The sequence below is a fragment of the Scyliorhinus canicula genome, chromosome 30, assembly GCF_902713615.1.
Source record: "Scyliorhinus canicula chromosome 30, sScyCan1.1, whole genome shotgun sequence".
Taxonomy (NCBI): Eukaryota; Metazoa; Chordata; class Chondrichthyes; order Carcharhiniformes; family Scyliorhinidae; genus Scyliorhinus; species Scyliorhinus canicula.
Window position 1 is genome coordinate 11951059 of NC_052175.1, and position 13824 is coordinate 11964882.

At 55.1% G+C, this 13824-nt stretch overlaps 1 protein-coding gene across 3 annotated transcripts in view; it reads right to left on the reverse strand.

Annotated features, from left to right (window-relative positions):
* LOC119958663 (uncharacterized protein PFB0765w-like) overlaps nt 1-13824 on the reverse strand; it is a 36754-nt gene that overhangs the window by 9211 nt on the left and 13719 nt on the right. For all 3 annotated transcript variants that reach the window (XM_038787229.1, XM_038787230.1, XM_038787226.1), the window contains one exon: nt 8741-8795. In XM_038787229.1, coding sequence (XP_038643157.1) covers nt 8741-8795 — 55 coding nt within the window. The remainder of the gene's footprint in view (nt 1-8740; nt 8796-13824) is intronic.

A 13824-nucleotide genomic window follows, 5' to 3' on the forward strand; every position in this document is an offset into this window, starting at 1 on the left:
GTGGATTGGCCGTGCTAAATTGCCCTTAGTGTCCAAAGTTGACCTTAGTGTTGGGTGGGGTTACTGGGTTATGGGGATAGGGTGGAGGTGTTAACCTTGGGTAGGTGGCTCTTTCCAAGAGCCGGTGCAGACTCGATGGGCTGAATGACCTCCTTTTGCACTGTAAATTCTATGAAATAAGTTAAGAGCCCATGGTGTTCAGGGTAAGATCCTGGCATGGAGAGAGGATTGGCTGACTGGCAGAAGGCAGAGAGGGGGGGATAAAGGGGTCTTTTTCAGGATGGCAGCCGGTGACTAGTGGTGTGCCTCAGGGGTCTGTGCTGGGACCACAACTTTTCACAATATACGTTAATGATCTGGAAGAAGGAACTGAAGGCACCGTTGCTGAGTTTGCAGATGAAACAAAGATCTGGGGCGGGATTCTCCCCCACCCGGCGGGGCTGGGGGGTCCCAGCGTTCCGGAGTGGTTGGCGCCCCGCCGGCCGGGGCCGAAAGGCCTTCGCCGGCCTGCGTAAGCCCGCGCATGCGCCGGAGCGCCAGCGGCTGCTGACGTCATCCCGGCGCATGGGCAGGGGAGGGGGTCTCTTCCGCCCCCCGCCATGGTGAAGGCCGTGGCGGAGGCAGAAGAAAAAGAGTGCCCCCCCCCCCCCCCCCCAACGGCACAGGCCCGCCCGCCGATCGGTGGGCCCCGATCGCGGGCCAGGCCACCGTGGGGGCACCCCCCCCCCCCCTCGGGGCCAGATCGCCCCGAGCCCCCCCCCCCCCCCCCCAGGACCCCGGCCCGCGCCGCCAATCCCGCCGGCACCAGAGGTGCTTTGATTCCCGCCGGCGGGAAAGGCCCGACAGCGGCGGGACTCCGGCCCATCGCGGCCGGAGAATCGCCGCGGGGGGGGGGTCCGCCGACCCCGTCGAATCCCGGGTGGCGGAGAATTCGGGCCACAGCGGGGGGCGGGATTGACGCCAGCCCCGGGCGATTCTCCGACCCTGCCGGGGGGTCGGGGGGGGGGGGGGGGGGGGGGGGGTCGGAGAATACCGCCCCTGTTGAGGGGCAGGTAGTATTGAGGAAGCCAGGGGGCTGCAGAAGGACTTGGACAAGCTAGGAGAGCGGGCAATGAAATGGCAAATGGAATACAATGTGGAAAAGTGTGAGGTTATGCCATTTGGAAGGAGGAACTTAGGCATAGACTATTTTCTAAATGGGGAAATGCTGAGGAAATCAGAAGCACAAAGGGATTGGGAGTCCTTGTTCGCGATTCTCTTAAGGTTAACGTGCAGGTTCAGTCGGCAGTTAGGAAGGCAAATGCAATCTTAGCATTCATGTCAAGAGGGCTCGAATACAAGAGCAGGGATGTACTTCTGAGGCTCTGGTCAGACCCCATTTGGAGCATTGTGAGCAGTTTTGGGCCCCGTATCTAAGGAAGGATGTGCTGGGGCCTTGGAAATTAGCAGATTAGTTAGCACTGTGGCTTCACAGCGCCAGGGTCCCCAAGTTCAATTCCTGGCTTGGGAATCGCCTGACATTAACACCGCAGTGAAGTTCCTGTGAAAAGCCCCTAGCCGCCACACTCCGCCGCCTGTTCGGGTGCACAGAGGGAGAATTCAGAATGTCCGATTCACCCAACAAGCGCGTCTTTCGAGACTTGCGGGAGGAAACCGGAGCGCCCGGAGGAAAACCCACGCAGACACGGGGAGAATGTACAACCTCCGCACGGACAGTGACCCAGCGGGGAATCGAACCCGGGACCTCGGCACCGTGAGGCAGCAGTGCTAACCACTGCGCCGCCGTGCTGCCCTTATAAAGATTATTAAAAAGGAGGTTCACAAGTGTGAGGAATTTGAGCCTGTGTGGGGACTGGGGGAATTTTTAGGAATATTGCATTCTAAGTATTGGGCGGTTTAAGGGTTAAAAGCCTGGGGTTAGAGTGTGTTTGACTGAAGGGGTCACGTTTTATTCTTGGGCCTGGGTGCTTTTAGCAGCCAGGAGGTGAAATTGACAAAGGAATGTGTTTTTCAGTCTGGGCTAATGGACTGTGGTTTGACTGGGGAAAGTCCCTGGGGGGGTTAATGTGGCTTTGCAGCCCACAGAGATCGTGGGCTGCACAATTCTCCGTTCCTGGGGCTAAGTGCGGACAACAGCGGCGGATAAGTGGTGTTTGACCACAGGGAAATCGGCGCGAAACTCTGACCGAGTGAGGGGGTAACACCGGTGCCGCATGACTGACCCGCAGAACGTGGGGAAGAAGGTTGGAGAATCTCCGGGTCCCGCGCTGCGCATGCGCAGCCTCGCATGCCTACACCTCCCCCCCCCCCCGCCCACCGGTCGCACCGGAACACATGTCGCCAGCCCTGCTGGGCCGCTGACCCCCGACCCCACAGCCCACCTCCTGGCCAAACCCCCCCCCCCCCCACTCCCCCCTTCCCTGGCCAGCGGCACGGACATCGGCCGAGTGTGGCAGTTCTGGGACCTCTGCTCTTTGTGGTTTTTATAAATGACTTGGATGAGGAAGTGGAAGGGTGGGTTAGCAAGTTTGCCGACGACACCAAGGTTGGTGGAGTTAGGTGGAGAGAAACACCTTCATCCCCACCTTAATCGGGCGGGGTGACAGTGATTAAACCTGGGCCTTTTTACTCACGAGGAGTATGTTTGCGAAGCAATTAATTCTTCCCACTCGCACGGCTATGTATAGTTGTCAAACTGGCTTTGAGTAACTATGTCAGATAGTGTTGTTGCAGGTGACAGCAGGACATTGACAGGAAGCAGAGCTGGGCTGAGAAGTGGCAGATGGAGTTCGACCTTAATAACTGTGAAGTGATTCATTTTGGAAGGCCGAATTTGAATGCTGAGTACAGGGTTAAAGGCAGGATTCTTGGAAGTGTGGAGGAACAGAGGGATCTTGGGGCCCACGTACATAGATCCGTCAAAGATGCCACCCAGGTTGATAGGGTTGTTGAGAAGGCGGATGGTGTGTTGGCTTTCATTAACAGGGGGGATTGAGTTCAAGAGCCGCGAGGTTTTGCTGCAGCTTTATAAAACTCTAGTTAGACCACACTTGGAATATTGTGTCCAGTTCTGGTCGCCTCATTATAGGAAGGATGTGGAGGCTTTGGAGAGGATACAAAGGAGATTTACCAGGATGCTGCCTGGACTGGAGGGCATGTCTTATGAAGAAAGGTTGAGGCTCAACCTAATTTCCAAGGCCCCAGCACATCCTTCCTTAGATACGGGGGCCCAAAACTGCTCCCAATACTCCAAATGGGGTCTGACCAGAGCCTTGTACAGCCTCAGAAGTCCATCCCTGCTCTTGTATTCTAGCCCTCTCGACATGAATGCTAACATTGCATTTGCCTTCCTCACTGCCGACTGAACCTGCACATTAATCTCAACTTCTCACTGGAGCGAAGAAGGCAGAGAGGTGACTTGATAGAGGTGTACAAGGGGATGAGAGGCCTGGATAGAGTGGATAGCCAGAGACTCTTCCCCAGGGTGCAAATGTCTGTCACGGCGGGGGGGGGGGGACATAATTTTAAGGTGATTGGAGGAAGGTATAGGGGAGATGTCAGAGGTCTTTACACAGAGAGTGGTGGGTGTGGAATGCACGGCCAGCAGAGGTGGTGGAGTCAGAGTCATTAGGGACATTTAAGCGACTCTTGGACAGGCACACGGACAGCAGTAAATTGAAGGGGTGTAGGTTAGGTTGATCTTAGATTAGGATAAATGGTCGGCACAACATCGTGGGCTGAAGGGCCTGTACTGTGCGGTACTGTTCTATGTTTTTTTTTATAAATTTAGATTAGCCAATTATTTTTTCCAATTAAGGGGCAATTTAGCGAGGCCAATCCATCTACTCTGCACATTTTTGGGTTGTGGGGGCGAAACCCACGCAGACACGGGGAGAACGTGCAAACTCCACACGGACAGTGACCCAGAGCCGGGATCGAACCTGGGACCTCAGCGCCGTGAGGCGGTTGTGCTAACCACTAGGCCACCGTGCTGCCCCTATGTTCTATGTTTGATGGACACTGTCCACACGCCAACACGCCTGGCCCCCGACCACCGGCAACACACGTGGCCCGCGCCGTCAGGAACTCGGCCTATCGGAAGTGGAGGATTGTGGGCGGGCCGCATCATGACGTACCAACGGGGTTGCGGCTGCGCACGGCGCAAGTCCCGATGTCACCGACTTGGAGGGGGGGGGGGGGGGGGGGGCAGAGCATCGCCCCTCCGGCGCCTGCCCCGATTTCGGCGTCGGGCTACGGAGAATCCCAGCCAAATTGTTTCCTGCTTGGGGAGAAGAAGCCATTGCTGGGCAGAGTGGAGGAATGCAGAGGAGGAAAGCTTTGGAGAGAGGAGTTGCAATCTGATCTGCCTGACGCCGAGCCCACCACTCGCACACAGTAAGAGGGATTGGGAGCTGTACGGTTCTATTCCTGTTGTATAGGGGGACTTTGAGTAGTAGTGTTTAAGGGTTGTTGTAAGTGTCGTTTTCAGGTGTGAAGTTCAAAGTTTATTATTGTAGTCACAATAGAAGACAGATGGTGGTGGATGGAAAATTTTCAGACTGGAGACCAGTTACCAGCGGTGTACCACAGGGATCAGTGCTGGGTCCTCTGCTATTTGTGATTTTTATCAATGACTTGGAGGAGGGGGCTGAAGGGGGGGTCAGTAAATTTGCTGATGACACCAAGATTGGTGGAGTAGTGGATGAGGTGGAGGGCTGTTGTCGGCTGCAAAGAGACATTGATAGGATGCAGAGCTGGGCCGAAAAATGGCAGATGGAGTTTAACCCTGATAAGCGTGAGGTGATTCATTTTTGGTAGAAAAAATTTGAATGCGGATTACAGGGTCAACGGCAGGGTTCTGAGGAATGTGGAGGAGCAGAGCGATCTTGGGGTTCATGTCCACAGATCTCTGAAGGTTGCCACTCAAGTGGATAGAGCCGTGAAGAAGGCCTATCGTGTGTTAGCGTTTATTAACAGGGGGCTTGAGTTTAAGAGCCGCGGGGTTATGCTGCAACTGTACATGATCCTAGTGAGACCACATTTGGAGTATTGTGTGCAGTTCTGGTCACCTCACTATAGGAAGGATGTGGAAGCATTGGAAAGGGTGCAAAGGAGATTTATCAGGATGCTGCCTGGTTTGCAGGATCGGTCTTATGAGGAAAGGTTGAGGGAGCTAGGGCTTTTCTCTTTGGAGCGGAGGAGGATGAAAGGCGACTTAATAGAGGTTTATAAGATGATGAGGGGGATAGATAGAGTGGACGTTCAGAGACCATTTCCTCGGGTGGATGTAGCTGTTACAAGGGGGCATAACTATAAGGTTCGGGGTGGGAGATATAGGAGGGATGTCCGAGGTAGGTTCTTTACTCAGAGAGTGGTTAGGGTGTGGAATGGACTGCCTGCTGTGATAGTGGGAGTCGGACACTTTAGGAACTTTCAAGCGGTTATTGGATAGGCACATGGAGCCCACCAGAATGACAGGGAGTGGGATAGCTTGATCTTGGTTTCGGACAATGCTCGGCACAACATTGAGGGCCGAAGGGCCTGTTCTGTGCTGTACTGTTCTATGTTCTAATAAAGTTTGTAATACCAAAGCCCTTTTTCTTCATGCATTCATGCCTGGGCCGAACCATTCCTCCCGCACAGCCATCATAGATTACCGTAAAAGAAAAAACCCCATTGGGTCCACTAATATCCCCTTAAGGGAGTGAAATCTTCCATCCTTACCCCGTGTCACTCCAAACCCCACACAGTCTCACGGTCCAGACATGGATTAGGAGCCCCGCTACCCTGAACGGGCAGCACACCTGCACAAGTGGATCGCACTGTGGCTTCACAGCGCCAGGGTCCCAGGTTCGATTCCCGGCTTGGGTCACTGTCTGTGCGGAGTCTGCACGTCCTCCCCGTGTCTGCGTGGGTTTCCTCTGGGTGCTCCGGTCTCCTCCCACAGTCCAAAGATGTGCATGTTAGGTGGATTGGCCGGGCTAAATTGCCCTTCGTGACCAAAAAAGGTTGGGAGGGGTTGTTGGGTGGAAGTGAGGGCTTGGGTGGGTCGGTGCAGACTCGATGGGCCGAGTGGCCTCCTTCTGCACCGTGCGTTCCCGGTTCCACCCCATTCAACGAGATTGTGGGCTGCTCTGATTGCGACCTCAGCCCTACATCCCTGGCGACCCCCACCGTAACACACACAATTTACAGTGCAGAAGGAGGCCATTCGGCCCATCGAGTCTGCACCGGCTCTTGGAAAGAGCACCCTACCCAAGGTCAACCTCCACCCTAGCCCCATAACCCAGTAACCCCACCCAACACTGACGGCAATTTTGGACACTAAGGGCAATTTAGCACGGCCAATCCACCCTAACCCGCACATCTTTGGGACTGTGGGAGGAAACCGGAGCACCCGGAGGAAACCCACGCACACACACGGGGAGGATGTGCAGACTCCGCACAGACAGTGACCCAAGCCGGGAATCGAACCTGGGACCCTGTCCCAGCATTTGTGCTATCCACAATGCTGCCGTGCTGCCCCTTTCACCTTTCACCCCTCCTCCTCCCCCCCCTCGTTAACCCAGCTCTGGCTGAAAAACATGCAGAGATTATTCCCCCCCCCCCACCCCACACCTTTTGAGGCGGAACGTTCCAGAAACGCGGCCGCCCTTTTGAGAGGAAACATCTTCATCCCCACCTTAATTGGGCGGGGTGACAGTGATTAAACCTGGGCCTTTTTAGTCAGGAGGAGTATGTTTGCGAAGCAATTAATGCTTCCCACTGGCACGGCTATGTATAGTCGTCCAACAGGCTTTGAGTAACTACTTCAGGGGAGAGGCACGCGCAGTACCTCACCCGCTCCCCCCCCCCCCCCCCCCCCCCCCCCCACACCAACCTCGGGCACAGGTTCAGTAATGTTTTCCCTGCCTAATCTACCTCAACATTCTCAAGCAGTATAATGTTACCAGGTACGAGAAGCAGCTTCAGAACTCTTCCCGCAGTTTTTTTAAAAAGGGGGCGGCATTCTCCCCTACCCGGCGTGACGGGGGGGGTCCCGGGCGTAGGGGAGTGGGGCCCACCACTCAGGGGTCGGGCCTCCCCCCAAAGGAGGGGAATTCTCCCCACCTTCGGGGGCCGGCCACCGTGGAGGCACCCCCCCCCCCGGGGTCCGATCGCCCCCCCCCCCCCCCCCAGAACCCCGCTCGCGCCGCCGATCCCGCCGTTACCAGAGGTGGTTCAAACCTCGGCGGCGGGAGAGGCCTCCCAGCGGCGGGACTTCGGCCCATCGTGGGCCGGAGAATCGCCGCAGGGGCCTCGCCGATCGGAGTGGCGAGATTCCCGCCCCCGTCACTTCCCGGGTGGCGGAGAATCTCTGCCACGGCGGGGGGGGGCCGGATTTTCGGAGGCCCCGGGCGATTCTCCGACCCTGCTGGGGGGGGGGGGGGGGGGGGGGGTCGGAGAATTTCGCCCAAGGTTTTTTTTCAGCAGGCCAGGCGACGCAGATTGTTTGCGCTTGCTTGGTACCGAAGATTACGGGTTGATCTAATTGAGCCGCTGAGGAAGGTTAATTGGGCTGTAAAGGGAGAAAATTATTTCCTCTGGTGGGCTAGATGGAGGGGGGGGGGGGGGGGGGGGGGACAAATGGGCAGTGCCAGTTCCTCCTGTGACCTCGAGGTGTGAGTTACTGAAGTGGCAATCCACAAACGGAGAACTCGTGCAGTGAAGAAGGAGGCCACTCGGCCCATCGAGTCTGCACCGACCCACCCAAGCCCTCACTTCCACCCCACAACACAACAACCCCTCCCAACCTTTTTGGTCACTAAGGTGCAATTTAGCACAACAACGAGGCCCATCACCCCCACCCTATCCCCCTAAACACCACCTTTTAAAAATAAATAAATTTAGAATACCCAATTGAAGGGGCAATTTAGCGTGGCCGATCCACCTACCCTGCACATCTTTGGGTTGTGGGGGGGGGTGAGACCCACTCAGATACGGGGAGAATGTGCAAACACCACACGCACAGTGACCCAGAGCCGGGATCGAACCCGGGTCCTTGGCGCCGTGAGGCAGCAGCGCTAACCCACTGCTCCGCCCTGCCACTGACCTGCATATCCAATCCACCTAACCTGTACATCTTCGGACACAAAGGGACAATTTAGCACGGCCAATCCACCTAACCTGCACATCTTTGGACACTGAGGGACAATTTAGCATGGCCAATCCACCTAACCTGTACATCTTTGGGCACTAAGGGACAATTTAGCACGGCCAATCCACCTAACCTGCACATCTTTGGACACTAAGGGACAATTTAGCACGGCCAATCCACCCAACCTGCACATCTTTGGGCACTAAGGGACAATTTAGCACGGCCAATCCACCCAACCTGCACATCTTTGGGCACTAAGGGACAATTTAGCACGGCCAATCCACCCAACCTGTACATCTTTGGACACTAAGGGACAATTTAGCACGGTTGATCCACCTAACCTGCACACTTTGGACACTGAGGGGCAATTTTAGCGCGGCCAATCCGCCCAATCCCACTTTTACGACATCTTAATTGCACCATTTACAGACGCAGACTCTGCATGCACGTTAAGCCAGGATATAAAAAACCAACTAACTATATATACGTATACACCCTAACCCAGGCTGTTAATAACATTATTGCAACAGATATATTTAATACAAATTACATTAAAAATTCCTATACTCATCATACAACACTTGAAACCAGCTAGTTCCATACCTTCTTTGGTGTTCAAATCATTTTTCTGTTTCTCGACATCTTCGCCCATTTTATTCTGTAAATGGGAGGGCAAGAGAATAAAAAACTTCTTCAACAAGGACTTGCATTTTAACAGCACCTTAAATAACTATGCATTTATGTAGAGCCTTTGAGATTTAAAAAAACCGCCGAGCAGACCCCACGGCAATGATTATTAAACAGAATTTGCCGGGAAAGTCTGTATATTAAGGGAGCTGACCAAATGCCTGGGCAGAGAGGCAGGTTTTAGGGAGCGTCAGAAAGGAGTCACATTGAAAGAGGGTAGGCCGCCACTCAACAAGGTCGTGGCCTATCTAACTCGGCGCCACTTTCGCCATATGCCTCGATGTCTTTAGTCTCCGGAAGTCCCTCGATTTCCATTTCGGACGCGCTCATTGACCGAGCTGCCGCCACCCTCCTCTGGGGCGGAGAATCCCAAAGAGTCATCGCCCTCCGAGGGTAGGAATGCCTCCTCTCGTCTCCGTCCAAAATGGCCGACCCCCCCCTTGGCCCTTGTCCTCTGGTCACCAGCCATGTGGAAACATCTGCATCCGCCCTGCCCCTCCCTGAGAGACTCAATGAGGTCAAACCCTCCTTATTCGAAACTCGAGGCAAGATCTCCTCAATCTTTCCTCGCAAGAATGGGCCTGGGGCGGCATTTAACGGGCCCGATAATGAATCCCAGCTGGACGGGCCTCCCTTTGATACCATGGCAACCCGTCCTCCCTCGGCCCCACGGGGAAATCGATGAGTGATCCCTTGTGGTCCTCATAAGGGTTATCATATCCCTCTCCCCACCACAAGTCCAGATCCCCCCCCCCCCCCCCCCCTCGCTCCCGTAACAGTGAGGCCTCCTACGCCGGATTCACGTGCGGCCTCGAGTCCGCCGTCGTCGGAATGGCCCCGCAGGTGGGGCAGTCCAGAATGAGGGGGGGGGTTATAGTTTGAGGACGAGGGGTAAACATCGCTCGGCGCGGTGGCGCAGTGGTTAGCACTGCTGCTTCACAGCGCCAGGGACCCGGGTTCGAATCCCGACTTGGGTCTCGGTCTGTGCGGAGTCTGCACGCTCTCCCCGTGTCTTGTGTGCGGGTTTCCTCCGGGTGCTCCGGCTCCCTCCCACAAGTCCCGAAAGACGTGCTTGTTGGGCGAATCGGACTTTCTGAATTCTCCCTCCGTGCACCCGAACAGGCGCCGGAATGTGGCGACTGGGAGGCTTGTCACCGTAACCTCATTGCGGTGTTAATGGAGGCCGACTTGTGACACTGAAGATTATCGTTATGACCTTTTAGGACTGAGGTGAGGAGACGAGGGGCTGGTTTAGCTCACTGGGCTAAATCGCTGGCTTTTAAAGCAGACCGAGCAGGCCAGCAGCTCGGTTCGATTCCCGTACCAGCCTCCCCGGACAGGCGCCGGAATGTGGCGACTCGGGGCTTTCACAGTCACTCCATTTGAAGCCTACTCGTGACCATAAGCGATTTTCATTTCATCTCTTCACCCAGGGAGTGGTGAATCTGTGGAATCCGCGCCCACGGAGGCCAAAACGTTTGTGTGTTTTCAAGAAGGTAATCGGGTACGGCTCCTTGGTGTTAAACAGATCAAGCGATTTGGGAAGGGAAGGCGGGGTCAGACCTTTGACCTCGAGGGTCAGCCGTGGTCAGAATGAACGGCGGAGCAGGCTCGAAGGGCTGAATGGCCTCCTCCTGCTTCTATTTGCTATGTCCCTGAGGCACACTCCCAGAGACTAAGCTCCGTGGCCTTGAGGAAGGCGGACTATGGGTCGGGCATTGTGCGCAATAATTGAGAGGAGGTCACTCCAAGGGTGAGGGTGAGAGGTCGAATGGTTGGGGGAGGGAGTACCAGAGCTTGGCGGCATGCTCAAATTTCCCTCCCCCTCTCTATCCATTCATTCATGTGCCGCAGGAACACAGCAAATCGAAGCAGGAGGAGGCCATTTAGCCCTTCGAGCTCCGCCAGCACCGTGCGTGTCCCGCGGTGGGCCCAGTTTCTCAATTAGGGATGGGCAATTAATTTGGGCCTGGGCCAACACCGCCCATCCATAATTGAGAAACTGGGCCCACCGCAGGACGAGCACGGTGCTGGGCAGCACCGATTGGCCTGCTAGGCTGCGTCAGAGGGCGTTTTACAGTTAGCCGGCCTGGAGACACACGTCGTTGAGTTTTACAGCACTGGATACCCTTCGGCCCATCGCGAGCGTGCCGGCCATCGATTCCAATCACTTGGTCCGTAGCCCTGTGCGGTGACGGCCTTTCAAAGGCTCGTCGAAGTGCTTCTGAAACGTTGCGAGGGTTCCCCCCCCGCCCCGGCCCCCCCCTTTCAGGCAGCGGGTTCCCCATTCGTCCAGCACCCCCCTCTGGGCGAAAAGGTTTCTCCTCAAATCCCCTCCCGCCCCCTGACCTTAAATCTGTGCCTCCTGGCTATTGGCCGCCTCCGCCAAAGGGGGAAGGTTCCCTCCCTCTCCACCCTATCTGTGCCCCCCCACTAGAACATAGAACATAGAACAGTACAGCACAGAACAGGCCCTTCGGCCCTCAATGTTGTGCCGAGCCATGATCACCCTACTCAAACCCACGTATCCACCCTATACCCGTAACCCAACAACCCCCCCCTTAACCTTACTTTTATTAGGACACTATGGGCAATTTAGCACGGCCAATCCACCTAACCCGCACATCTTTGGACTGTGGGAGGAAACCGGAGCACCCGGAGGAAACCCACGCACACAGGGGGAGGACGTGCAGACTCCACACAGACAGTGACCCAGCCGGGAATCGAACCTGGGACCCTGGAGCTGTGAAGCATTGATGCTAACCACCATGCTACCCTGCTGCCACTGTTCTATGTTCACGGCCGTGCAGCCCAGGAGAAGCTAATGCTGACAGGGTTTAACGAAGCGAGACCCGCGTTTACCTCAATTAAAGCAGAAAGTGCGGCGGTGGCGGGGGGGGTGGAGCCCTCAGCAAGCCCGCCAAGCGGGGGCCTGACTGCGAGCAGGCCAACCGACTGCCTTCTAGGATTTGGGCAAACAAATATTGACTCTCGGGAGGCGAGCAAGTGTTGAGCTCACCGCCGTCAACTGGATTCACAGATGGGCCAAATTTGCCTTTCTCGAGGGACAGGGTGCTGGGTTTTACAGCTCCTCTCGCTGTTGAGATCTACCCTGTCCCTGGGGATCAATGAGCAAGCGTGTGGAAAGATAAACAACACACTGCCATACAGAAGGCGGCGACTGAATGAACTCTGGGAATTCGCCTGAGGCTGCTCTCAGCGCGACCATTCCCTGGTACGACTTACTACCCACTGGCGGGTGTCTCGAGCCAGGCGATGGATCTCTATCGCCACCAGGTGGTCGGAGGTCACACTGCGAACTGTATGCAGAGTGCACAGGCATATCACCACAGGCTAGGGAGGGGGGGGGGGCAGCGAGACTAGAACGGTTGGAAAATCCCGCTCTACACTTCTCCCGCTGTGTCTGCCTCTCTCTCTCTCTCTCGCCTCCCTCACTCTATCTCTCCCTCTCTGTCCATTTGTCTCTGTTATCCTTTCACCATCCTGGCTAATCAACAATCACTCGAGCTCCTCCATAAAGATATCCAAAGGCACGTCCAACGCCTCTGGAGGTCGAAGGTTCCAGACACAACCCTTGAGGGAAAATTATTTCACGTCTGAAACGTGCGAGCCCCTTATTTCTAAACAGTGACCATACCCCCTCCCCACCCCCATCAGCCCCGTTCATTTTTCTCTCTCTTGTCCTCTACCCGTCTTTCATTGCCTTGCTGCACTTCTCTATCGCTGACTTTCTCCCTCTCTCTCTCGCCCTGTGATGTCCCTTCCCCCCCGTTTCATAGAATTTACAGTGCAGAAGGAGGCCATTCGGCCCATCGAGTCTGCTCCAGCCCTTGGAAAGAGCACCCTGCTTAAGCCCCACAGCTCCACCCTATCCACGTAACCCTGAAACCCCATCTAACTTTTTTGGGGACACGAAGGGGCAATTTAGCACGGCCAATCCACCTAATCTGCACATCTTGCAGCATTGTGGATAGCACAATTGCTTCACAGCTCCAGGGGTCCCAGGTTCGATTCCCGGCTTGGGTCACTGTCCGTGCGGAGTCTGCACATCCTCCCTGTGTGTGCGTGGGTTTCCTCCGGGTGCTCCGGTTTCCTCCCACAGTCCAAAGATGTGCAGGTTGGGTGGATTGCCCGTGATAAATTGTCCCTTAGTCTCCAAAATTCTATGATAATCTATGATTAACCAAGGACAAAAGTTCGGCAAAACATCCTGAGCCGAAGGGCCTGTTCTGTGCTGTATTTTTTTTAAGGGACAATTTAGCACGGCCAATCCACCTAACCTGCACATCTTTGGACACTAAGGGACAATTTAGCATGGCTAATCCACCTAACCTGCACATCTTTGGACACTAAGGGACAATTTAGCATGGCTAATCCACCTAACCTGCACATTTTTGGACACTAAGGGACAATTTAGTGCGGCCAATCCACCTGACCTGCACATCTTTGGACACTAAGGGACAATTTAGTGCGGCCAATCCACCTGACCTGCACATCTTTGGACACTAAGGGACAATTTAGTGCGGCCAATCCACCTGACCTGCACATCTTTGGACACTAAGGGACAATTTAGCACAGCCAATCCACCTAACCTGCACATCTTTGGACACTAAGGGACAATTTAGCATGGCTAATCCACCTAACCTGCACATCTTTGGACACTAAGGGACAATTTAGTGCGGCCAATCCACCTAACCTGCACATCTTTGGACACTAAGGGACAATTTAGTGCGGCCAATCCACCTGACCTGCACATCTTTGGACACTAAGGGACAATTTAGCACGGCCAATCCACCTAACCTGCACATCTTTGGACACCAAGGGACAATTTAGAACGGCCAATCCACCTAACCTGCACATTTTTGGACACTAAGGGACAATTTAGCACGGCCAATCCACCTAACCTGCACATCTTTGGACACTAAGGGACAATTTAGCACGGCCAATCCACCTAACCTGCTCATGGTTGGACTGTGGGA